The sequence below is a fragment of the Lacerta agilis genome, chromosome 3 (genome assembly GCF_009819535.1).
Source record: "Lacerta agilis isolate rLacAgi1 chromosome 3, rLacAgi1.pri, whole genome shotgun sequence".
Classification (NCBI taxonomy): Eukaryota; Metazoa; Chordata; class Lepidosauria; order Squamata; family Lacertidae; genus Lacerta; species Lacerta agilis.
In genome coordinates, this window is record NC_046314.1 from 83,159,834 (window position 1) to 83,184,876 (window position 25,043).

The following is a 25,043-nucleotide window of genomic DNA, read 5'->3' on the forward strand; positions in this document are numbered from 1 at the left end:
GCCAGAGTTTCCCACAGCACCCCTGACCATCATTCAAGGCACCCCTGGGTGCCATGGCACATGTCTTAAGCTTATACAAGCCGCGGCCAGGTTTATTAGCATCAGATTCATGACAACCATCGCACAGTACCAATAGGAGACCCATGCTTGTTCCAGGTCAGATTTCCTGTTGGTTGCAAATTGCACAGCGGATGCGGCTCAGAAGAATGTAGGATAGTCCCAAGAGCTCAAGTGTATGGTCAATTATAGTGATTTGCAACGTTCACTTAATTGAGGAGTAGGGCTACTGAGCAGTTATCATAAGAGAGAGGCTCTTGCAATGCTCTTCCTGAAGTGCTTGGGGACAGAGTACAGAGGTCTCAACTTTGTCCCTTACAGGTCTGTGTGGTGTGTGTGCATGTGGAGGGATTGGTAGCTGTGAGAGTAGTAGGCAAAAAGGAGAATAGGGAAAAGAAAGGCAAATTCTCTGTTAGAGATCATTAACAATTAAACAGCCAGTGTCGTGATGCAGTTATACTTTATGTCTTAATTTAACATTGTGAGAGTGAGGGAAAGAAAACCTTCATGTTAACTGAAGTCTACTGATTTTAGTGAACCCTTGCTGGAATCTCCCAATTTGTTTTGTTGCCTGGTTGAAGGTGGGATGGTATCCCGCTTTTCCTTTAATTTACTTCAAGCATGTCAACACCAGGCTAGCATAACTGGAGATCCTGGGGATTGGACCCTTCTGGGGATTCAAAGTCATCAGTGCACCGTCAAAAAGCACCCAGTTTTGTGGCCATTCCACAAGCCACCACCCACTTGAGCAGAGCTCTAGCAGTGCATCTATCCATTGACAGAGGCCAGTGGGGAGGTGGTTGCATTGTTACCCTAACTCCAGCTAACAGCATCGGGGGTAAAGATTGCTCTATAAGAGGTGATATACAGTGTTAGTCAGTTGACACCAATGGTCTTAAAGACTATAGATTTCAAGGAATCTACTCTTTGATTACTTAGGCTGTGTGCATACCATACATTGAAAGCTGCCCCTCCACCCAAAAGAGAATCCTGGGAAGGGTAGTTAACCCAACACAGAGCTCCAATTCTCAGCACCCTAGCAAACTACGGTTCCCAGGATTCTTTTTTTTTGGGGGGGGAGCGGATGTGCATTCACTTTGCTTTAAATGCATGCAATACAGTGGTACCTCGACTTACGAATTTAATCCGTTCCGAATGCACATTCGTAGGTCGGAAAATTCGTAAGTCGAAAAAGCGATTTCCCCATAGGAATGCATTGGAAACAAAAAATTCGGAAAAATTCGTAAGTCGAGTAAACAGCATCTAAAATTCGTAAGTCGAGTAAACCCCATCTAAAACCGCCAACGGATGTCCATTCGTAAGTCGAAAAATACGTATGTCAAGTAATTCGTAAGTCGAGGTACCACTGTATACGCAATCTTAGTTGGAAATGCCTTAAAGGTTTTTGTTTTTTTTTACAAAATCAAAGTATGAAGAAAATCAAACATACGACAAAGTAGTTATGGCTGCTGAAAATACTTCTGAAAAAGATAAAGACAGTATGCATTTTTCTTTCAGTGTTGATGAAAATGTTTGGTAACTCACTATGTAATCTCTTACTAAGCAAGGTTGCTTTCTTTTAAATAAAAATAATTCAGCATTTTGGCAAGATGTTGACTTTGAACCACCTTTTTCATTTCAACAGTTACAAGCATTTGACAGTTTTTTGGTCAAAGGAGGAAGCAGAACGCTGAAGTTCATTTATCAGGAGGGTGAAGCTCCTGGTGTCGGTAAATGTTAGCAATTATTTTATTTAACCTTCCATCTCAGGTGAAATTGAGAACTTCTTTTCGTCACACTGGATAAAGTAATAAACTTCTGCAAATCACAAGGCCACAGTATAAGCAAAAAGGCTGTAAAATATAGAATTTTGATATCCCCTCCAGCCGTTAGGTAGTACTACACAATTTGGCTTCAATTGGCTCTTTTTGCTAGTATGACATCCAAAATTAATCCCTGGATTTCTAATATAAAAGGCTGCCATGTTTCTTTTTACTTCTACAGTCTGATACAGTTGATAACAATTCAAGTGCTGGTTATTACCCATAATGCCCTAAAATGTAGGTTTAGTGCTATATTTGAAAGACCCCCTCCTCCCTTGTAAAATTGTACACTTAGAGCTTTCATAATTAGTGGCCTTTGCCTTGCCTCTGGTTGGCTGGGCAAAGGTGAGCCTTTTCATTTGCATTGCCCAAGTTGTGGAACCAGGAGCCCACTTGCATTCTTGCATGGTACCAAAATCATTTTGGCTTGGTTTCCACATCACAAGAAACCAAACAAGAAACCAAACAAATCTATGCTGCATACATTGCAATAAATTATAAAACATGACTGCAGCATAGGATGGGCTCACGGCAGTAACCAAATCACTTTATGCATCATAGCAGCTGATAGCATTTTTCAGATAAAAGGGAGGCATTATGGTTGTTAAAAAGGTGCTTTTTTGGTTTCAGAGTGTGGTAGAACAATTCCAGGAGTGCTGAAAGGAACCAAAATGATGAAGTTGTATGTACACGAATCTCCAGACAAATTCAAAGGGCTGTGTTTATTTTTTGTACGTGCCAGGAATGACACTGCCGTGAATGTCAAAACTATGCATGAGGTATTCTCACCACCATCATTTGTAGCACATCTATCAGATAGCCCAAGGGCAGTGGCGGGTGGGGAAGAGGTTCCATAAATGGTAGGGACTTCTGGGAGGGTGAAGTACATTTCTCTGTGGAGACCCAGTTTGAGGTCCCTCTTGGTTAAGGCTGGGCAAGAGGATATGATGGGAGTTTTCCTCTCATCACCTTGGGAGACAGGTGAGAGAGGATTATTAATTTTAGAGCCCTCAAAGATTGTTGCAAAACTGATTTTTGTGCTTTTGACTTCTAATACCTATCTTAATGCTTGATTTTCAAGGACATATACTTTTCAGTAATGGAAGGAAGTGAAGGGCTCCTGCTTGGGATCAGGAACATCCTCGCAAATCTTTTTCTGCCATCTGTCCTTGCCACAAATAATTGGGGCGCTTTGAATCAAACCAAGCAGGGAGAGTTTGAAAAACAGGCTTTTACTGAGACGCTGAACAGATATCTGGCATTTTTGGATGGTAAGAACTACTGTGAGAAAGGAATGAGCTCAATTAATCTCAAACGTTTGATTTTGAAGTATTACGCCGTTTGTGTGTTTATGAGAGGGATTCTCTCCTAATTCATGTGGTGCATGACAAATCTGTGCATGCGCACTCATTTAACAAGTGGAAGTTCACTTGCTGAGACTAGACACTAGACAGGAGTTTAGACGAGAACTGTATTGTCGGTCTCTGACAAAAACAGAACAGCAGCAGGAAACTCCTTACCCCACCAACATACAACTAAGTCCAGTGCTTCCCAGCAACTAAATGGCATTGTCCACAGAGCAACTGTGCCTCTCTACATTCTTTCTTCATGAGGATTACCTATGTCAAATCAGGGTGGGGATATATTTCTGCTGGCTTTTGAAACAAATACCTCCTAAGACACTGCGTGCCTCTTTGTCTGTCTTGGACAGCCAGGCTTTAGCACTGTATGTCTTATTCTCATCAACAGGGAAGCTGGTGGGTCTGAAACCATGTGCTTTCAGTCTGAGTCTCTGGATTCAGTGAGGTCTAAGGGTGGGTGTCCACAACAGCTGTCCCTGTGAACTGGTGAGCCAACTCCCACTGGCCCCAGCATGCACTGAGGACTGTACTGTGGGGTTCTCCTTTTCCTCTAAGAAGATAATGTCTGATTCAGGCTACAGGAGCCTGCAGGTCCTGACAAAGTACCTCTTGTATTACCACCAGAGGCGTGTTTCTGGGATGTGTTTCTTACGCTGTAAAACAAGTCCCAACACTTAACCAGGTACTCAAGACAGCTGACTCTAAGGATCAGTCCAGTTCCACCAAGCCCTGTAAAAGCAAGTTCAGAGTCTGTGGCCTTTCGTAGAATTATAGCATTGTAGAGTTGGAAGGGACCACAAGGCCCATCTAGTCCAATGCCAGGATCTCAGCTAAAGCTTTAGTCTTTAGAGAACCCTGACAGACATGGGGATGCATACACGCTATATCCTTAAAACAGAATTCTGGCAAATTCTCTTGCACTGCGATTCCCATGCGCCTGTCAACCAGCTGGCTGTTTGGTGCTTGGGAATCACAGCACAAGGGACTCTTACAGGTGGATGAGGCAAGCCATCTGGCCATCATCTGACATCATAATGACAGCAGGTGTTTGACAGGTTGGTCGTCCTGCCCACCTGTCAAAGTTGACCAAAAAAGTATTAAAAACTCAGCCGTGACAATCCCTGAAACGAGATGGAGATACTATACTCCATCTCGTTTCAGGGATTGTCATGGCTGAGTTTTTTATACTTTTTTGGTCATTATATCCCGTGACAGTTTGTTGTCTTTTTTGTTTTTTCGTTACACCTGTCAAAGTTGGCATGCAGGGATGGGGCTAAAATCTAGTAAGCATTTGCTGTAGATAGCGGTGATGAAAGGTACCTCTTAACATCAGAGAATCTGTGTCCCATCAAAGCAGCATGAATCATAATATAGCAAATAAAAATAACAGAAATCTCATGAAGGAAGACATAAGACATATTTTGTATGTCATTTTTGATAGACTACTATATTAATCGAAGAAGATAGATGGTTACAAAGTTATAAAATTATGTGACTATAGATTTATTAAATATTTATCAAAATATGTTCTGCTTTGATAAGGAAAGCCACAGGCACACAGTATCTTAGCTTTCATATAAAAATATTGCCATGGTTGAATTCTCTGTTGTAAGAAGCCATTTGGACTTATTGTGTACATTAATGTCATGCACTATAGCTTCTAAGTGCTGTGACATTTCAGTGAAGTGCATCTTTTGATAGCACAATCTAGAAAACACTGGAGCCTAACTCAGCATAGCAGTGTGACTGTTTCACACTGTGAAACTATTTTCCCCCCTGAGTAATGCAAGGCTAGGAAAATTATTGTTGCATTAAAAAAATAAGTTTTATGTTTAATTGAATTTTGGGCTTGCTTCTGCCCCCTCATCTTAAAAACACCTCTGGGCCCCCTGCTCCATGCATTTTTGTTTCCTGTGGGTGGAATTTTCTATTGAGGTTTTTGAGGAGCAACTACCTGCTACCACTCAAGGGCAGAGAGGACACTTTTTTAACTCGTATGCAAAATGCATATAGGTCTTCTGTTGAAATGGAACACTTTTTATAGATCAAATGGTAGAGTTTGAGTACATTATCTATGTTGGGTTGGATCCTCAGACTAGGTCAGGGGTCAGCAAACTTACCGCGCCTCGGGCCGGTGTCTCCAGTGCCAATCGCGCGGTGGGCCAGAGGGCGGGGAGCACGATCCCATACGCTTGCGCACACGCTATTTCCGATGCACTTCCGAGTCGGAGGAGCATCGGAAATAGCTTGTGCGCATGTGCACGGACCTCCTATGACCTGGATGTGCACCGGAAATAACGCTTACACATGTGAACAAGCTATTTCCGGTGCTGCTCCGACCCAGAAGTGGGCAGCCGCGCCACACAGTGCCGGTAAGAGTGGGCGGTGGCAGCGAGCAGCGGGGGTGGTAGCGGGCCGGGTAAACAAGTCCCTCGGGCCTTATCCGGCCCACGGACCTTAGTTTGGGGACCCCTGGTCTAGGTGGATGGGGTTGGGAGCTTCTCCCCCTACCCCAGACCAGTGTCGCGCAGCATAAATTAATAATGCAGAGTCTTCTTCAGTAAAATAATAAAAGCTTTACTGAGTTAAAATAAACTTGTTTGCAAATAACAGCATAGTGAACAGAAGATTAAACTAGCTTCACAGCATACACAGAGTTACTGCGTCACACAGAGGCATTATGCACCAACAGTCTCCACCACTGAGCACAGGCTCCACCCCACCACCTGAGTCTGCCTGCAACAAGATGCAATATTTATACAGAGAGTGAGTCATCCTCAAGATGAGTCACAGTGATTCAGCATGCCCAAATGATTCTGCAACGTTTCAGCATTTCACAACATTTCTAGGCTCCTTTACTGCTTCCTTTACTGCTTCTGCTCTCAAATATCTTTGTCACATGACATCCAAGGAGTCGAGTATCCCATCAAAGGGATGGGGTGTGTGTGCTTCTGTCCAGACATCCAGATGAGCACTGATGGAACGACCATAGCACCCCCAAAATGGTGATATTGGGGGGTGGGAGTTGCCCCAATTTGATGTACATCATAAGATGATCCTTAACCCTGCCAAATAATCGACAAGCAGATTGGTTGATTGATTCAGGATACACAGCCAATGCCAAAATCTGCTGACATCTGTAATCAATGAAGTTGTAGCCTGTTTATATTCCAAATTGTTGTCTTGTGTTTATTGCAACTTCACCACACCTCACCCCTGCTGCCCATGACTTCACTGCGCCTGGGCCCACAACATTCTCTCTTATTTATTTTAGGTGCAAGAGTGAGCATTGAAGGGACAGTACAGCTGAAAAAAATAGATTATATTGACTTTAGTAAATTCCAGTCTTTTGAGCAAGTGACAGCAGCAGCTGCTAATCCTGATACGGTTCATCAATTAGAGGAAGTGCTTATGATATGGTATAAGCAAATAGAGCAAGTAAGTTTCTTTTTGTATTTTAGCTATGAAGAACCAGGAATTCTCCAGTATATATGGAGCAATGTAAATGCCATGTTTATATGTGTCTTACCGGTACATTTACATGGAAAAACTGCAAGGCGACGTGAAATTCAATGGCTTGCCGATCGGAAGGTCGGTGGTTCGAATCCCTGTGACGGGGTGAGCTCCTGCTGCTCGGTCCCTGCTCCTGCCAACCTAGCAGTTCGAAAGCACATCAAAGTGCAAGTAGATAAATAGGTATAGCTCTGGCGGGAAGGTAAACGGCGTTTCCGTGCGCTGCTCTGGTTTCGCCAGAAGCGGCTTAGTCATGCTGGCTACAGGACCTGGAAAAACTGGGCAAGATGAGTGCTGCAACCCCAAGAACTGTCAGGTGTCCTTTACCTTTATCTTTTAACAGGATAGAGCAGCAATGGGAAGTACACTGGTGGCAGAGTATTGTTTGCACATGGATGCAGGTTTTTGCGGCAGCATCAACCTGACATTGTCTTCATCAAAACGCTGCCTCATATCATTTAATCTGGAGCTACTGTTTGTGTGGGAAATCAAATAAATAAATAAAATCAGTGGAAACAGTAAATCCATATTAAATTGGAGGGAGTGGGAGGGAGATATGGGCTGGAATTTTGTTGAGTACAACATTACATATGTATGAGCAGCATGGTGTACACAATAAGCTGCATTTGAACTAAGTTATCTCAATGATATCAGCAGGTGTGAATGAGTATGATAGTTTAGTTATATTTACTAATGAAAATGCATAAGTAAAGACTATTGGTGTGTGTGTGGGGGATGGAACAGGAGTAAGGACTGAGAAAACAATGTGCAAGTAAAATTAGCAATGCTGAATTTAATCCAGTTTGCACCCATCAGCATCCGTGATCGGCCCTTATGTTTCCGTTGCAGGAAATGGAATACTGACAGAGCTTATAATGGCTATGTAGAATGTGAAATTTATGACCAAGTGGTAAGCTCTTTCTGTATACGTAACACTCTTTCATTGCAGGTTTTGATTGAGAGTGAACAGATGAGAAAGGAAGCAGATGACTCAGGTCCTCTGACCGAACTCGAACACTGGAAGCGTATGTCTGCTAAGTTTAATTTTATTATCGAACAGATCAAAGGACAAAATTGCAAGGCTGTCATAAATGTCCTAAATGTTGCACGCTCCAAAATAATAAAGGTAATTCTAATTTATTCTTTAATGAGAAATTATTTCATTGCTTTAAAAATGTGTGTGTGTGTTATAAATTTTGTTTAAAGACACTGTGTCTGTGGAATCCCTTTGTCACAGCTATTATTATTATTATTATTATTATTATTATTATTATTATTATTCTACCCATATTTCACTCTAAGGTCCTAGGGTGGGTTAGAATAATTTAAAATGCAGCACAGCATTAAAAACAGTTTAGAACAACTGGCAATCACAAAAGAGGGTGAGTAGGACTATATTTTATCAAACCAGTTTAATTAATTCAGAGTAACTGCCACTGCCTGGTTTAGTTCTGTAACTACTGTTGCAACCCTTCCCATGAACATAGACACAAAAGGTTCCTTTGCCACCATTTAGCTACAATTTTTTAAAAAAATCTCTTATGTTTATTGCATTAATGTACAGCATAGTGATTTACAATGTGACCTCTATACAGCACCGGTAGGCATAGTTTCATCATTCCACGTGATATGGGACTTATGGGGAGAGGGAGAGGGGAGGGGCTGCTTTAGTACAATGACGCCAGGTATGTAAGACCTCTCCCACCCTCTCCATGCCCTGGAAGGAAAGGTAAGAATCTCACACCTGGGTTTTCCTATGAATCCAACAAGTCTACAATTCTCAAGTCAGATAGAAGCTGGCATGGAGGAAAACACATTAAACAGCAGCATTTCACAAGAAACTACAGAAAACCCTTGAATTGTGGCTAACGCCATGTGTACACAAATTCATAAACTAGCAGTGGGAGCACTGGAGTCAGAGTAAATGTTAATGTGTACATAGCTATGACAAACATAAGACTCTCCCAGAGTCCAGCTTTCTATCTACTGTATTAAAGCAGCTTCTATTGGCATGAGATAAATTCTAGAAAATTGGCACACAGGCATTCCGTGTATAAGACTAGGTTGTCTTTTTTACCCCAAAAAATGGTTTAAAATTGGGGATTGTCTTATACATGGGTAGAGCCAACAGGTGTTTTCTTAATTTGGAGTCCCCCAAAATAGGGAGTGTCTTATGCATGGGGATGTCTTATACATGGAAAAATACAGTAATTTATAGGAGAAAATAACTAGCATGTATGGGGGAAAAAAGGTTTCCAGAGTATATTTTGTCATTGTGGTTTGAATGTAATTCAATTTCTACTTTGTGAATTTTTCACATTTTATGTTGTTACACTAACCTGTTCTGCAATTTTTTACTTTAGCTGTGGAGAGAATTGGATGCCAGAATAACAGATACAGCAAATGAATCAAAAGATAATGTGAGGTATTTGTACACCCTTGAAAAAGTTTGCCAGCCACTTTATAACTATGATTTAGTAAGTACTGGGGTTTTTTTTTTAAAAAAAAATTCATATAATGTTACATTTCTCATTAGACTTGCATGTAATGAATGGCTTTAGAATGTATGTCAAAAAGCAGTATGTATAAAATTGAGCATATTTAAACACCACCCAAACCGTACTCTTTTAACCTCAAAGTAACCTTTAGGGCTAGCTAACAAAATATAGCAACACAACTTAGAAAGGCTTGGCGGTGGTGTAGAATGGAAAGGTTTGCAAAGGCTAAACTGTAGGCAGCAGTCTGAGATGAACTGGGAGCTAGGTGGGGGTGGGGTGCATGTATGTGGTCAGAGTCAAGGGATGAAGCCAGAAGAGCTTCATCTGAACAAGTCCTGAGTCCTGACTGAAGGACAAACCAAGAGGTGGGACTAAAGAGGACAGGAGAGGAAGTGAGGTTTAAAGGACAAACCTGGAAGCAAAACCAAAGAACAGGCCACAATGCCATTTCCCCCAGGTTCTGCTCACCTGGCCCACACCAGGAATCATATCTGACAATGGGTGTGGGGCAGGTACCTGCAAACCTCTGTGCCTTTGTGCATGTGGTTTGGTTTCAAGTGACCCAAGCAAAGGAAGCTCTCTGCTGAAGTTGGGGTTCGCACACTGATCAGCTGATTGGCAGCTCCTGCAAACCCCTGAGCTTTCGCCTGCGCACTTTGATTCCAAGCTGGTAAGGGAAAAGGCTTCATTTGACATCATTGTGGTGTCAGGTGATTGACAGGCAGGTGGTTCTGCCCATCTGTCAAAGTGGCCTGTGGAGGTTGGAGGAGGATCCTGCCCACCAGTGGAATAAGCTTCCTCCCGTGTGCTAAAGAGCAAGCCAGAGGTCAGGATCAAAGAACAGCCAAAGGATACAGGAATGCATCAAAGTTGAATTGGAAGTTGAAACCCTTTTTACACCTTCTGTCCAGCAGGATGCAGTGGGCAGCCTGGGTGGGTAGACTTGAGATTATTTCACTGCCTAGTTGGGTGCTGTCACTGATAGTTCAGTGTCTCACTACAAGTGGCAGCTGCACACAGATACCAAGGCTGCCCAAGTTCAACCTCTCCTGTGAGCTTTCCAAGATGAGAGGAAACTGCATAATTTAAACATGCTGCTTTCTATCATGCCCTTTCTTATTATCACATGGTGCTTTCAGTCATCTTGTATTATGCAGAGGTGAGAAAATGGCCTACCACTATGGTATGGCTTAAGGGCACTAGTGAACAACTGTAGCAAGAAACTCATTCATTTAATGTCTTGGAAAATAATTTTAATGGTAGGGGTTGAAACTGATTTCCCCAACTGAGGCTGAAATTACTGCTTTAAGAGGTGAAAGGTGACAAAAAGCAGGTAAATAAGGTGTATTTTATTGAGCTTTAACGACCATTCAGAACTCTCCCCTTGCCTCCATTAGTGCTTATTATTACTATTCAAAAGTTGCTTTCCTATTTCACATTTCACCACACACCTGCCAGCCACGAGGTTTCTCTGATTACCAGCCCATACAACCCTGTGACTACACTTGAGCTGCCCCAGTGGAACATGGCGATGAGCTTTTGGTTTTCTTCCAGATATAATCCTATGATTTCATATCTGAGGAATCAGTGTCACAATTTGAGTGAGGGCAGTGCTGTTAATGCTGTTAATATTGAGAAATAGTTGCATCTCTGTTCTATACTTCCCGGAGTTGTTGACTACCATCTTGGGCTCCATGTCATATACCATGGTGTCTATGTCATATACCATGGTGAAGCAAATCAGTTTGTGGTGATGCACACAGACTGAGCTCTCCTGCTTTGGTTCCCCTCTTCCTCCAGAAGGGAAACAAACCACAGAGTCAGCGACTGCCTTAGCATAATGTCTGAACCACATTTTATTTCATTCCAAACAAATCATGATCTGAATCTAGGGTTGTTCTTGGCTTCTTGGTTGTGATTTGTTTGGGAGAAATAAACCCACAAACACTAGAGGAAGATAGGAGCAAAGCAGCAATGCACAAACTGCATGCACCAGCACATAACAAAAGCAGCTTGCTGGGTGGAGGAGAGCAACTACACCATCTTCCTGGCAAGCAGGTTGCTTTTGTTTACTAGGAGGGAGAGGAATGAAGCAGCAGGGAGGTCAGTGTGGTGCCTGTGTGCCAAATTAGCTCTGCTGGTGCATTTGTGATTTAGCAGTGCATCTGAGTGCAACCTTTATGTAAATGGGGCAGTGGCCATTATCCTGAAATATGAAGGTCTATGGGATGGAGCATCAGTGGTGATGGCAGGAGGGAGGAACCGAGTCCAGTAGTACACATTGCACATGCAGAGGACACACACGGAGCTCTCCGGTACTTCTCTGTTCAGTTTTTTAGCCCGTTCACAAGGGAGACACCCGTTTCCTGCTTTTTGTCACCCCAGCTGGTAGTTTAAAGCATCTTGTCTCACATCATGAATTTATCTAATTCTACATAATGTTTGTTTTAGGTTTCCATGGCCCATGGAATACAGAACTTGATTAATGCTATCCGAATGATTCATAGTGTTTCAAGATACTATAACACTTCTGAGAGAATGACGTCACTGTTTATAAAAGTAGGTGGAGATGTGTATGTAAATTTTAAGGAGCGGATTTTCCCCCAGAATGCAAAATGAGAGAATCAGGTGCTGTACGTAAAGTAATCCCACACACTCTAGCCAACTGAGCTAACTGCCAAACCCTCTTTGTCAGTTGTCCACTTGCTTGCTCATTCTCCCTCCTTCTTGGTGCTGAACTTTCTTATACTGCATTATGGTTGTGGTAAGTTAGATCTTTCCATTTACAGCACATGTTTCATGGAGGAGAAGGAGAGAGAGAGAGAGTGGGTGTCTCAGGGAGACAGCACAGAAGTCAGGGAAGAGAGGGGAATAGAGATGAGTGGGAGAAAAGCTGCGGGTGGAAGAGAGTAAATGTGTTTCATACTTTGAAGGGGGAAGTAGTTACACTTCATCCTTGGCCTTTCCCTCCATAACATGGGGTCTCTTCCATGGCTGCTCTTTCCACAGAAGATGGCTCATGCAATTTCCCTTCAGAATAAAAATTTGCTTGTGCCACACCTAATTTTTTAGTGATTGATTTATAACACAGAATGCAGCTACTTCATAAGATGATTGTGGGACATCCAGAAAGGATAAAACAATAAAATGTTTATTGTAATAACATGTATTATTCTCAAAATAACATGTATTATTCTCAATACATAATGATAACCAAGCCTATTATATAAGTATGTACACAAATGCACTGAGAGGTGTGAGCTTGCTTTTGCCGGGAAATCTCATTTATATTAGGCCCAATTTGAGGCAAACTCTCCTCTCCTCATCAACACAAAGCACCCTTTCTCTTTTCTGATCTTTCATATTGAGTCAGAGTTGAAAGTTCCTGTCCACAACAATATGCCACGGAGAACTGTAGAGGAATAGCCAGTGTTCTTGCTCTCATTTTGAAAAGATACCCATCCATATTCTACAAATAATTTTTTTTTTTTGATACTATACTGCACTGAAATGTTTAAATGTTTCTTTGACTGCCCTTGGATCTTCTCGTCACACTTGACATCCTTTCCTGCCACACCAGTGTGGTAGACTGCACCCTTTGAGAACCACTGTCATAGACAGATAGTACGCAGTCAGGGCGTTTTTCAGCCGGAACTCACCGGAACTCAGTTCTGGCACCTCTCAGGTGGGCGCCATTGCCATGATAAGAGAACCAGGGAAGCATTCATGGTGAGTTCTGGCACTTCTTCTTCTAGAAAAATAGCACTGTATACAGCTTATATTTTCCCTTCTATTCTAACAATTCTGACACAATGTTTTCTCTGTCTTTTTGTATGATAGGTTACAAATCAAATGGTAACAGCATGTAAGGCATATATTACTGATGGAGGTTTTAATCGTGTATGGGAACAGGATACTCCTATAGTAATTAAGAAAATTCAGGTTTGTGTAGCAACAGTGCATGGTTTCAGTAGGTGTTACAACTGCTCCCTGTAGATCCTTTTCTGAAAGAGTGTGTGTGTACATATATTATAATGATTGTATTTTTGTTGTGCAGTAAGACTCTGGTTTTCATTCTCAATAAGCCACTATAGTGTATTCTCATTACATCTATTTGTACAATATGTATAGTATAATAATTTACATGCTCCTTTTTATATTTGAAAAATTCTGATTGTTCTATCTTAGCAGATTTTGCTTCCTAATTAGGTCTCGGGGGATTTGCCTCAGTACAGCACTCTGTGGTTTGGTCTTTACACTAGGAAATGAAAAGAAATTAATTTTGAATTGTTACAAAATAGGAAGCATTTTGTCAGCATTTCCCCTTAATTAGCGAGAAATGTTCGGCAGTCAGGGCAGGAGAGGGAAGAACACTCATCATATAGGCTAAGGAAACTTTCTCCACTAAACTCCCACTGCTTGCCCACGTGAGCAAAAATAAATTTAGGTCTCTTCACATTTCAGTAGATGACAACCATTAAAGCTATATGAAATATTAATTTTGCATATAAAATGCAAAGACAAATTCTAATTGGGTAGTGCCACGTACACAGGAAAAACAACTGTAAATGGTAGGATTTTTTCTTGCAATAATTGGAATATTGAATTGATTTATTGAATTTCTGTCCTGCCCACGCAGAGGGCTAAAGGGACAGCTTATAGCTGTAGGCAGCCTGCCTAATAAACCTTTCTTTCTTGCTTACTTGCTGGTACTAATTGCTATCTATTTGTTCTTAGGACTGTATTTTTCTGTTTAAAGAGTATCAGAAGAGTTTTCATAAAACAAGAAAACAAATTTTGGAGACTTCAGGGGAGAAGACATTCGAAGTCTCTGAGATGTATATTTTTGGCAAATTTGAAGCTTTCTGCAAAAGGCTAGAAAAGGTAAGTGTGCTTCAGAAACCTGTTTTAAGAAGAAAACACCATGTATGCTATCTTTTGATTTCCGCCTGTTATCTAAAGGATTTACGTTAACATAAGACAAGGAGTTCATACGGTGTTGGCGGTTGCATGTCAAGGACCCGATCCCTCCCCCAGAGAAATAAGACATGAGACACCATATGTAAGGTTCAAATGGGCAAATAAATGGCCACAACTTTATTGGTTATGGATGTTGAGTGGTATTGGCTTAGGCATTGGATCAGCCGACTATATCTGACTCCAGTACGTCGTGCTGGCAGTCCGGGAAGGGTTAACCACAGATGGGTGAGCCCCTGCTGCTGCACATCAGCTAGGGACGCACCCTGCGATCACCGGCATGGGGTGTGCCTGGGGTCCTCACCTTCCACGGCTCCGGACAGTGGCCACGCCCCACCGAACTCCTTTATCGAAGTACCCTTCAGCCTTTTGGGGGGAGGTGATGGCCAGTCCTCCCCCCCACCTTTCCAACCTACCCTAAGATCCAATGCCTAACCGCCAAACCAAAGTTGTGACGAATTGCTACGAGGTAGGCGAAAACCACCAGGCGGAGCCAATTTGCCAAGTGGGAAAATTCCTACCAGGCCCCTCAACAGCGACCAACCGTAGTCCATAGCAGCGTCAAATCCTGCCTAAATTAAAGGGAGGGTGGGCCGGGGAAACGCGATGAAGGGAGCAGGAAAGCAAGAGGCCGAGCCCTGGGAGCGTCCTGCTTAAATGCAGCAGGCACGCCCAAAGCCACCGTGCCAGTTGGCCGGTTGCCTGGGCACCGCGCCCAGGGCTCGGCCAATTAGTGCCAGGGGATGACCCCATCCCCTGAGCACGTGCAGGGCTCATGTTACCTGCCTGCAACCCCCCCTCCTCCTTCTTATGGGCGGAAGGGGCATTATCTTCTCTGACGGGGTTGGGAACTACCTGCTGCTGTTACAATCTGGAGTTAAAACCAATGCTCCCAGTTCTTTCAGGTACATTTTGCCCAACTGTAGTTTGGGCCAAAGTCTCACTGGGGTAGTAAAATGGTATCAGGGTTGTAATACTTTAGACTGCGGTTGTGTGGGGTGGGGAAATCCCTTCAAAGAGAAAACTTCATGTCAGTGAGAAGAGTTCTAACCTATTATTTGTGACATGGTAATCCTACCAAGCCTTTGACTGATTAATATTCTACAGCCTTTTAAATGTATTTGTGGGATGGAGGGGTATTACTTTGTTTTGTTCTTGTTTTCTCTACTTATTTTGTGCTTCTATCCTGTATTTTTAATCTTCTGAACTGCCCTGATTTCTTTGGATGAAGGGCAGTACAAAAATTTAATAAATCATAAAAATAATAATTACAGGAGTCCATTGGCTTTATAGTGAAAACAACCCCTCCATTTTAGATTACAGAGATGATAACCATAGTTCAAACCTTTTCTGCACTGAGTATGTCCACCATCGAAGGAATTGATATTATGGCAATTAAGTTCAAAAACATCTACCAAAGCGTTCAGAAGAAAAAATACGATATTCTTGACCCACGGAAAACAGAGTTTGACGTGGATTTCGCAGATTTCATGACAAAAATTGAAAATTTAGAGGTAAGTAACATAACTACTGATTAAGTGATAGAAATTGTTGGTGTTTTTGAGACTTAAGTCATAGTGAGAGAATTGAATCTGATAAATTAACTTAAGTCCATTTATTTCACTGGATCTACTTGGTGTCTTATTGGAGTATGAGTAATGTTTGATATCACCCCCATACACTTTTCATATTTAATTAAGATTCCGTCAGTTATATACATTTATAAATTACAGTGTATCTTTACTTCCTAAATTGGAGTGGTCCTCTCAAGGAGCCAGCCATGCTTTTCTGGTTTGGGGGGCTTTCCCCCCCCCAAAGCATAATTTTTGCCTGCAGATATGCTGGGGTGCCCCTGACTGTAGCAACTGACTCCCTTCCTCCTCCCAAATCCCTGTTTGGGTTCCCTGTGTATTGGCGCAGAGGACACCCAATTTATCCAGATCTTCTGTTTTGTTTAATCTGTTCTGCGCTGCTTTTGTTTGGAATTGTTTTACGGTACTTGTTTAAGATTGTATGGTTTCATTGCTGTAACCTGCTCTGAGACATTATGGTGGGTGAGAAATCTTACGCATAAATAAATGAAATACATACTAATGATTATGCCTCTTGTTATCTTTGTAGAAAACCCACAGTTAATTATTTAAGCTGCAGTCCTAAACCCATCTACTGTACTTAGGAGTAACAGTTGCTGCCATTAAATGTTTCATTTTTTTATTTAGGTCCAGATACAGACATTTATGGCTGGTTGTTTTGGACGAATCTTGTCTTCACAACATGCTCTCCAGCTGCTTCAAAGGTATGGCAAACATGTTTAGGAGATGCTTTAAATTAGAAGGACTAGCAGGCTTTTCAAAACACGCAGTGCAGTCTGGACTGCACGGTTTGGGTGATATTTAAGCGTATGCAATTCTAGTAAGATCATGCTGTTTCTCCTGCACATCTTTCAAACAAAACATTCCCCCTTTAAAATACAGTTGATCTAAAAGATAAGAAAAGAAAAAGGTGTCACATGCCAGTTTATTCCTCATTTCCTTTGTAGCACAATTAATACCACCATCTGAAGCAAAATAGATTATATTCTTGTGGATTATATTTACTAAGAAGGCTCCAGGACAATTATCACATAATAATTGGCTCACTGGAGAATAATGTCACTGCAGGGTGAACATCTTTAACGTGAGGAAGCTGCTTCACATTGCAGCTAAACTGGTGATAACAATGCAGTTTGCTGTGGTAACCAGGTAAAGCTCAAAAGGGAAATGCATACCTCCAAGCACTTTGAGGGCACATGCTGGGCAGTCACAATTAGCTATGGCTCCCTGGCTTATCTTAATTTCAGATTTGGTAGTGTGACTTTTCCCTTCACAGACGTGCAGCAAGTGCCATTTTAACACTTAGGCCACAGCAAACAGAATTACTATGTATTTTTAATCTTTGTTGGAAGCCGGCCAGAGTGGCTGGGGAAACCCAGCCAGATGGGTGGGGTATAAATAATAAATTATTATTATTATTATTGTTACATAAAAATGTGCTGCCCTCTCCAACCTATCTAGTCACCTAGGATTAGCAGAGGGGAACCATTTCTTCCTCGTCTCTTTTTCACACAGCATAACTTCCATGATGCTGTAGACTGAAGTGGTTAGGCACCCTGGGAAATTTATATTCAAGTTCAGAATACACATGCGTCTAAATAATACACAGAAGTGGTTTTCTTCATTCATTGCAGCCACAAAATACAGAACTATGGGGTTAACAGTAACCTAACAGTAGGTTGACTAACCTTTCAGAGGAGACTGTTGACCGTTTAATCTCTTTAGGTTTCAGAAGCTGAATATGCCATGCCTTCAGCATGAAATCGCACACACGATCGGGCGTATTCTTCAGCATTACGTTGCGGAACTTGAGGCAACTAAAAAGGTACTTACAGTGCAATCCTTAGCATGCCTAATCAAAAGCAAGACCCATTCAGGTCCTTGGGAAATGCTACAAGTGGCCAGCGGGATGCGGCTGTTGCTGTGGTCTAAACCACTGAGCCTATTGGGCTTGCTGATCGGAAAGTCGGCGGTTTGAATCCCTGTGACAGGGTGAGCTCATGTTGCTCTGTCCCACCTCCTGCCAACCTAGCAGTTCGAAAGCATGCCAGTGCAAGTAGATGAACAGGTACCACTGCGGTGGGCGGGAAGGTGCGCTCTGGCACTCATCTATGTTTTTTGGTAGCATTACAGAGTAATTTTTATATTATCTTTGGAAATGTTGGATTATAGATTAATCAGCCTTAAATGGTTCCAGGATGAGGTATTGGAAGTTCTGCCTACAGGAACACGAACCTGCTCATGGTCTGCCATTGAAGTCAGATTGGCAGAAACTAGAAACAATCCCTTTTTAGTGATGGCCATTGTTTATGGAACTTGCACTGAAAGGATGTGCGGCTGGCCACATTAGTGCTATCTTTTAAAAGGGCATCGAAAATCTATTTTTGTAGATTTGGCTCTTTTATTAAGAAAACCTTGATTTTTTTTTAGATTGTTGCTTTTAGATTTTTCAATTTCAGCAGTTGGAAATGTATTGAACTTTCTGTTTCAGCTAAACACTTTTTAAAACGACGTATTGCTAGTTTTGTTTTGCTGCTTTTAAAATCTGTTTTAGCTGTGAAATGTTCCAGTTGTATTTCATTGTATTTTGTAATTTGCTATATTATTTTTGTAAGCTGCCTTGATAGGATATTGTCAGTTCCAAATAGTTACAGCTGAAGCAAGGGATGGAGGACCTGCGCACTGGTGGAGAAAGAGGAGTGCAGGGGGAGCGCACCGCTCCTGGCAGTGCGATCCTGGCAGGGTGCTATCGCGGCTGCCTGCCCGGTGGCGCCCCCTGTCCCCAGGACGCACGCCAGCCACGCCCCCGCCTGCTCTCCCCCGCCCCTGGTGCCAGAGCATGAAGCTCCGCCGCTGAACCTGCGGCCCTCCAGATGTTGCGGGACTGCAATTCCTGCCATCCCTGACCATTGGCAATGTTTGCTGGGGTTGAAGGGGATTGGGATTCAACAGCACCTGGAGTGCTGCAGGTTTCCCAGCCCTGATATAAAGTATTAGCAGAAGGCATGTTTAAAATGTGACATTTGCTTTATTGCAGCTTTATCAGGCTCAAAAGGAGGATCCTCCCCTGGCTCGAAACATGCCCCCTGTAGCAGGAAAGATATTGTGGGTGAGGCAGCTGTTCAGGCGTATCAGTGAGCCAATCAACTATTTTTATGTAAGTTTCTGATTATCACCCACCTGAAAGTCACATAACCTGTAAACCATAGCAAGCAGCTCAATTATATTGTCTCGCCTCTCTGTGGTCCACTGGCAAGAATACTGCTTGTTAATATCACCTTACTTCAGATCTTCCAGAAAGTGCTGCTGAGTGTGGAATGATATAGAAGAGTCTGCAGGTGGAGCTGTTTTGCTGAGTTTGAAAGCAATATTGAAAGCAACATCCCATCTCGCTAGTATCTAGTGCATATTTCCACAGTTGTTTGATTCTTGTTAGCCGTAGCCCTAAATGTCAGGTTGCTGTCACTTTAAAATATGTCTGTGTGTCTAGAAAACCCAAAGAAGCTGTCATTATTTTGCAGCAGAGATAAAGGTATCAGGTATCCCAAGAGGATTTTTTTATATATAAAAAACTGTATGAAGTGACATTATAACATTGCCCCCTAACAGGAATGCTCACCTTCATTCCTGAAGAAGTATCCTATCCATCCAGGATACAGAAATGATTAGAGCAGGAGTATATAACCCTCAGTTCTGTAATCTGCTCTGCTCCCCAAGACAACTTTTTTCTGGCTCCACAACAGCTCACCATTTTGGGGGAGGGGGGAGGGTTAATGCAGATACTGTCCTGGGATGAGCAGATAAGTCAGCGGCTTGATGCACATGAAAATTACTCCCTCCCTGGTCATCACACTGATCATTTGAAGAGCAGCAAGGAGCAAAAAAACAAAAATACCCTGTTTGATCTGAATGGATGTGTGTTGTGTATGTGCATGTGAAAGTGAAACTGAAAGTGAAAATGTGGGGTGTCCATGCCCACATTTGGCCACACCCACCATTGGTATGCAGCCCTTGTGGTGCCCGGGCAAAAAGAATTATTAGCTACCGTGCGTTACAGGCCTATTCACTCTTACCCCCTCTTCATTTTCCATTTTCCTTTTCCAGTAGAGAGCCTAACTACATGTTGCTTTAGGTGTGTAGAGTGTAGCATCTCTGGTTTGTAAACTTTCATTTTAAGTTTTCATCAAGATGACATCATATAGCGAAGGGTGTGTGTGTGTGTGTGTGTTAATCTTTTCAAAAAACCCTCTTTGCAGCAGTTGCTTTAGAAAGAGAACTCCTGTTACCACCAACAGGATCTGTTTTTATAAGGCCAGTTGTCATGTGAGGTGTAATTTTCATATGTATTGCAGCTGGGAAAGGAATGGATTATGCCTGACAATACAGTACTCAGAATAAAACTACAGCCCGTGCTTAGTATCACTGCATGGTAAACATTTAATGTAATGTGTAGTTAGGTCCTGGATCCATGACACCTGGAGACCCCTGAAGATGCTCAGTTCTCACTGGGCTGTTTTGGAGCTTTTTCCTTTCCTTTCCTTTCCTTTCAGTTTACATATTTATATACTGCTGTGTACCTGGCTGGGAAGAGGGGAAGTTCTCTCGGAATGCAGACCTCACTATCTTATTTGTAGAAGGGTCCATTTAACTTCAAAACTAGTAGGAACTCAAAACACCCGAGTTTGCTATTATCAATAAAAGCTACCATATAATAGTTTTCTTTATACCTTTTGGCCAGGATCCAAAAAGATTTTCCATGCGAGTGCAGGATTGAGCCACACATGCAGCCCAAGGTTTCATTAGCTCTCCCTCCAGCATTTCCTAACTGTCAAAAGAGATAAACTACTATGTGTTTAAAAAGTTGCTTATCTATTCAGCAGTGGGAACTGCTGGAGAGAAAGTGAACAAACCCCAGGCTGCTTATGCGTTTCTCCTTCATGTATTTATTTGACTTTGGGCCGAGGCATATAAAAGCTGAATTATGATGCTGTCTGTAATTACACTGAAGGAGCACTGGTGCGCATTAACACCATATGTGTAATATTGACAGCCTTTTTATCACATTATGCAAGATCATACAGTAGGTCTGGGGGCGAAACAGATACCTTTTAGTTAATTTTATTTTTAATTAAAGGACACCATATTTCATTCACTTACCTTTTTATTATGTATTTCAATATTTCAACAGAAAAATTCAGATATCTTGGCAAGCGCAGAAGGTAAAGCAGTCGTTCGATTATTCAATAGAATTTCCTATGTATTGGTGGAGTTTGAGGTGCTCTATCACACAGCTTGGATGAAGGAAATTTCACAGCTACAGTATGGTATGTTGCTTGAGCTGCAATGAATATTCCTAAACTGGAGCCTCCCACCCTGCTGGCATTGCCCACCAGCCCTGTGTACTCCCCATCCCCTCACAGTTCCTTTAATTCCCATCCGGCCTATCGCCACCCCTACCTACCCTCTATCCTCCTTTACTCCATTGCCAATCCATAATCCCTCACAGCTCACCTCAGACTCCCCTTCCATCATCCCCACACAGTTTGCCCCAGTCCCAGGACTGGTGCAGCCACTCACAAGGGAGAGGGGAACGAAGAGGAGAAAGTTTTCAGCCCCCTCTGCCTTGAACTGCCACCAACAGAAGAACTTCAAGCTTCCTTCTTGCGATGGTGGGTGGTGGACATAGGGGGGCAAGACTTCCTCTCTTTGTGGTGGTAGCGCCCGCAACAGCAGTGTGGGGTGCATATGAACCTACTTGGTCCCTGAGATTATCTTCTGAGGCCCTCCTTCGTGTGCCTCCTTCTTGAGAGGTTCGGAGGGTGGCAGCACGAGAATGGGCCTTCTCTGCAGTGGCTTCCCATCTGTGGAATGCTCTCCCCAGGGAAGTTCACCTGGCGCCTTCATTATACACCTTTAGGTGCCAGGCAAAAATGTTCATTTTTAACCATGCCTTTGGTTGATCTTATTGACATCCAACACCCTTTTAGAATGTGGCTTTTGGGGGGTTATTGGGTTATTGCTTTTGGTTTGATTTTATATGTTGTGGTCTTGTTGTGAACCACCCTGAGGCCTCCGGGTATAAGTTGAATAAATAATAATAAATAATGAAGGTTTGTGGGGGCCACTTACACTGTCTGCTTGCTCATTTGCTCTGCTGAACTACCTGCAGTGCCCATTCGCCCACTCACTGGCTTCCCTCACTGTTGTCACACTGCATAGGCAACCACGCGAACTGCCGCATGAAGACTTTATCCTTACAAAACTAATACATAGCAAGATTGTATCACTGCACTTGCCAGCTTGGCTCTTGGCAGTATCATGACTTTACGTGATAGAAAAATGGACCTAAAACTGTATGATGTCTTCCCCAAACCCCACGCCCCAACTTAATTTTAGCATTGCAGGTTACACTCTTGGTTCGTCATCCTGAAACTGGAAAGCTTTTGGTTAATTTTGACCCCAAGATTTTAGAGATTGTCCGAGAGACAAAATGCATGATAAAAATGGGACTAGATGTGCCCGAAGAGGCAAAGAGGATAGTTAAGATTGAAAGCCATGTTAAGGCAAACAAATTATGCTTGGAGGTAGGTAAATGATGATGATATATATGTTTTTCTAAATAATGCACAATTCCGGTTGGATTTTGCTATCATGTCAGCCTGTTTTCCTCTGTTATCAGGCCATCAGGTAGGTAGGTAGGTTGGCAATCAGTGCCACCTAATTCCCAAGGCAGGAAATGTTCCAGAGTCAAGGTATACATGGCTGCATGACTACTGTTCTGAAATCCATTTCTGAATCAGTTTCTTTATGTCTCCAACTAATAAACACAATTGCATAGATAATGGAAAAATAGGCATGATGATTTAGATATGTGAATGTACGTCTTTGTCTCTTAAAAATCATAGCTGGCTTTTTTTAGGGAGGGGGGTGACTATAGAAAGACTTTAAAAATTAAAGCTAGAGCTTGGTTGTCATGTCTATTTTGACTCTAAGCCAATAGGGCAAGGCTGACTGAAATGTGTCATACAGAGAACACCCGCAGCCCAATTTTTAATCTTTTGTGTGGTTCTGTGGTTGAATACTGGCTATGGGGAGATAAGCTTTATGTCTCAAGTTTTAAGTGAGAAAGTTTAAAATGTCCTATTTGCAGATTCTTTGAATCATCAAGGTTTCTCGGGGAGATCAGAGGTCAGAACTTTTTGTCTGAGGAGAAATATCTTTCTTAACACTTCTAATACTCCTGTCAGTGAAGCCACCAAGCACATGGCAGTCAGTAAATCCTCACCTATTATTTTTCTTTAAATGGCTTGTGCTTACACAGGAACATTAGGAAGAACTTCCTAACAGGACATACATACTGTTCAATAGTGCAACAGGCAGCCACGGACAGTAGCAGATAATTATTTATTAGAGGTTTTTAAGCAGAGGATGAGACATATCAGGATTTGTTGTATCGGCAGAAAGTTGAACCAAACGTCTCTTTGAAGTACCTTCTAATTCTTCCAAAATTTGGCTGGGGGCTTTGGGATATTCTACTGCACAGTCACATTGTAAATTCTGTTAAAATTCATTAAGCTATTGAATATTTGTTTTCAATCTCAGAATATTCTACACTGCTATGAAAATTTGTGTCAAGAAGTACCCACTGTCTTTGTCAATTTGATGGCACCCAAAATGAAGAAGGTGAGTTGTGGCTGGTAGGGTAGAAGGCATGTAGGGCAGCAATAGGTAGAGCCCATTTCTTCTAGTTTTGATCTATCCTCCTCTCTACAAAGGTGACACTGAGACTGCACAAAGCCAGGACTTTATACCAATCCACAGGGGATCTATTGCAGATTTTGATTTGAATATATATATATATAGATATTGTAGAATTAGATAAAAGGAGAGAATAGCGAAACTAAAGATGATTCCATGTTTGTGAGCTTAAGAATAAATTTATTAGGATAGGAGAAAATGTTTATGATTATTATATTTAGCTTTACACAGTATAATTATTAATATATTATTATTATTATTATTATTATTATTATTATTATTATTATTATTATTATTATTATTATTATTACCCCACGCATCTGGCTGGGTTTCCCCAGCCACTCTGGGCGGCTTCCAACAGAACGTTAAAATACAATAATCTATTAAACATTAAAAGCTTCCCTAAACAGGGCTGTTTCCAGATGTCTTCTAAAAATCTGGTAGTTGTTCTCTTTGACATCTGCTGGGAGGGCGTTCCACAGGGCAGGTGCCACTACTGAGAAGGCTCTCTGCCAGGTTCCCTGTAACCTCACTACTCGCAGTGAGGGAACTGCCAGAAGGCTCTTGGCACTGGACCTCAGTGTCCGGGCAGAACGATGGGGGTGGAGACGCTCCTTCAGGTATACTGGACCAAGGCCATTTAGGGCTTTAAAGGTCAGCACCAACACTTTGAATTGTGCTCGGAAACATACCAATGTAGGTCTTTCAAGACCAGTGTTATGTGGTCTCGGTGGCCGCTCCCAGTCACCAGTATAATGTATAAAGAAAGGCTTAAAAATGTTACTGACCCTTAGTGAAATACTTGACTATCATTATGATTTGTTATGTGCAGGCATGTCCAACAGGTACATTGTGATCTACCGGTAGATCACTTGACGTCTGCAGTAGACCCTAAAATAGCTCATCAACTTTGACCTGAGCCCTCCAAAAGGGGGGTAGATCACTGCCAGTTTTTAACTCTGTGAGTAGATGGCAGTCTCTTGGGAGTTGGCCACAGCTATAGCATTCACAATAAATGCCTATTTTTCCTGTCTTAGTCTTTCCCCCTTCTTTCTGTAGGTAGAAACTGTGCTGAGGCAAGGGCTTACCATTTTAACCTGGTCATCTTTGACTTTAGATAGCTTCTTCCAAGAAGTTGATGAAGTTATTAAAATGTTTAATCAGCTTTTGAAAAAGGTAAACCTGATTTCCAACATGTGTTCAACAGATTTTTATTGTTCATTTTTATTGCTTATATTGCACCATCAGCTTGGGATGTATGGAGTGTCAGGGAAAGAGTAGTACCTCTGGGGTGGGACACGTCTTGTTCCTTCTGGGGTTGTTTGTCCACCTTTGGTCCCTACCCTCCACTCAGCTCTCACCTGTGGCTCCTAGAAGCTATCAGCATGTGACTGCAGCCACACCCCGGGAATGGCTTTGACTGGCCAGCTAAACAAGGTGAGGGTAGCCAATGGGTCTCAAACC

The 25,043-nt window shown here is 42.2% G+C and overlaps 1 protein-coding gene across 1 annotated transcript in view; it reads left to right on the forward strand.

Annotated features, from left to right (window-relative positions):
• Positions 1 to 2,510: 2,510 nt before the first annotated feature.
• Positions 2,511 to 25,043, forward strand: part of DNAH8 (dynein axonemal heavy chain 8) — a 117,030-nt gene continuing 94,497 nt past the window's right edge. Inside the window, exons 1-16 of the mRNA XM_033144581.1 lie at positions 2,511 to 2,659; positions 2,962 to 3,151; positions 6,516 to 6,679; positions 7,704 to 7,880; positions 9,118 to 9,231; positions 11,704 to 11,811; positions 13,093 to 13,194; positions 13,990 to 14,136; positions 15,546 to 15,743; positions 16,449 to 16,525; positions 17,547 to 17,646; positions 18,859 to 18,978; positions 21,010 to 21,145; positions 22,218 to 22,405; positions 23,424 to 23,504; positions 24,639 to 24,755. Coding sequence (XP_033000472.1) covers positions 2,552 to 2,659; positions 2,962 to 3,151; positions 6,516 to 6,679; positions 7,704 to 7,880; positions 9,118 to 9,231; positions 11,704 to 11,811; positions 13,093 to 13,194; positions 13,990 to 14,136; positions 15,546 to 15,743; positions 16,449 to 16,525; positions 17,547 to 17,646; positions 18,859 to 18,978; positions 21,010 to 21,145; positions 22,218 to 22,405; positions 23,424 to 23,504; positions 24,639 to 24,755 — 2,127 coding nt within the window. The 5' untranslated portion in view covers positions 2,511 to 2,551. The remainder of the gene's footprint in view (positions 2,660 to 2,961; positions 3,152 to 6,515; positions 6,680 to 7,703; positions 7,881 to 9,117; positions 9,232 to 11,703; positions 11,812 to 13,092; positions 13,195 to 13,989; positions 14,137 to 15,545; positions 15,744 to 16,448; positions 16,526 to 17,546; positions 17,647 to 18,858; positions 18,979 to 21,009; positions 21,146 to 22,217; positions 22,406 to 23,423; positions 23,505 to 24,638; positions 24,756 to 25,043) is intronic.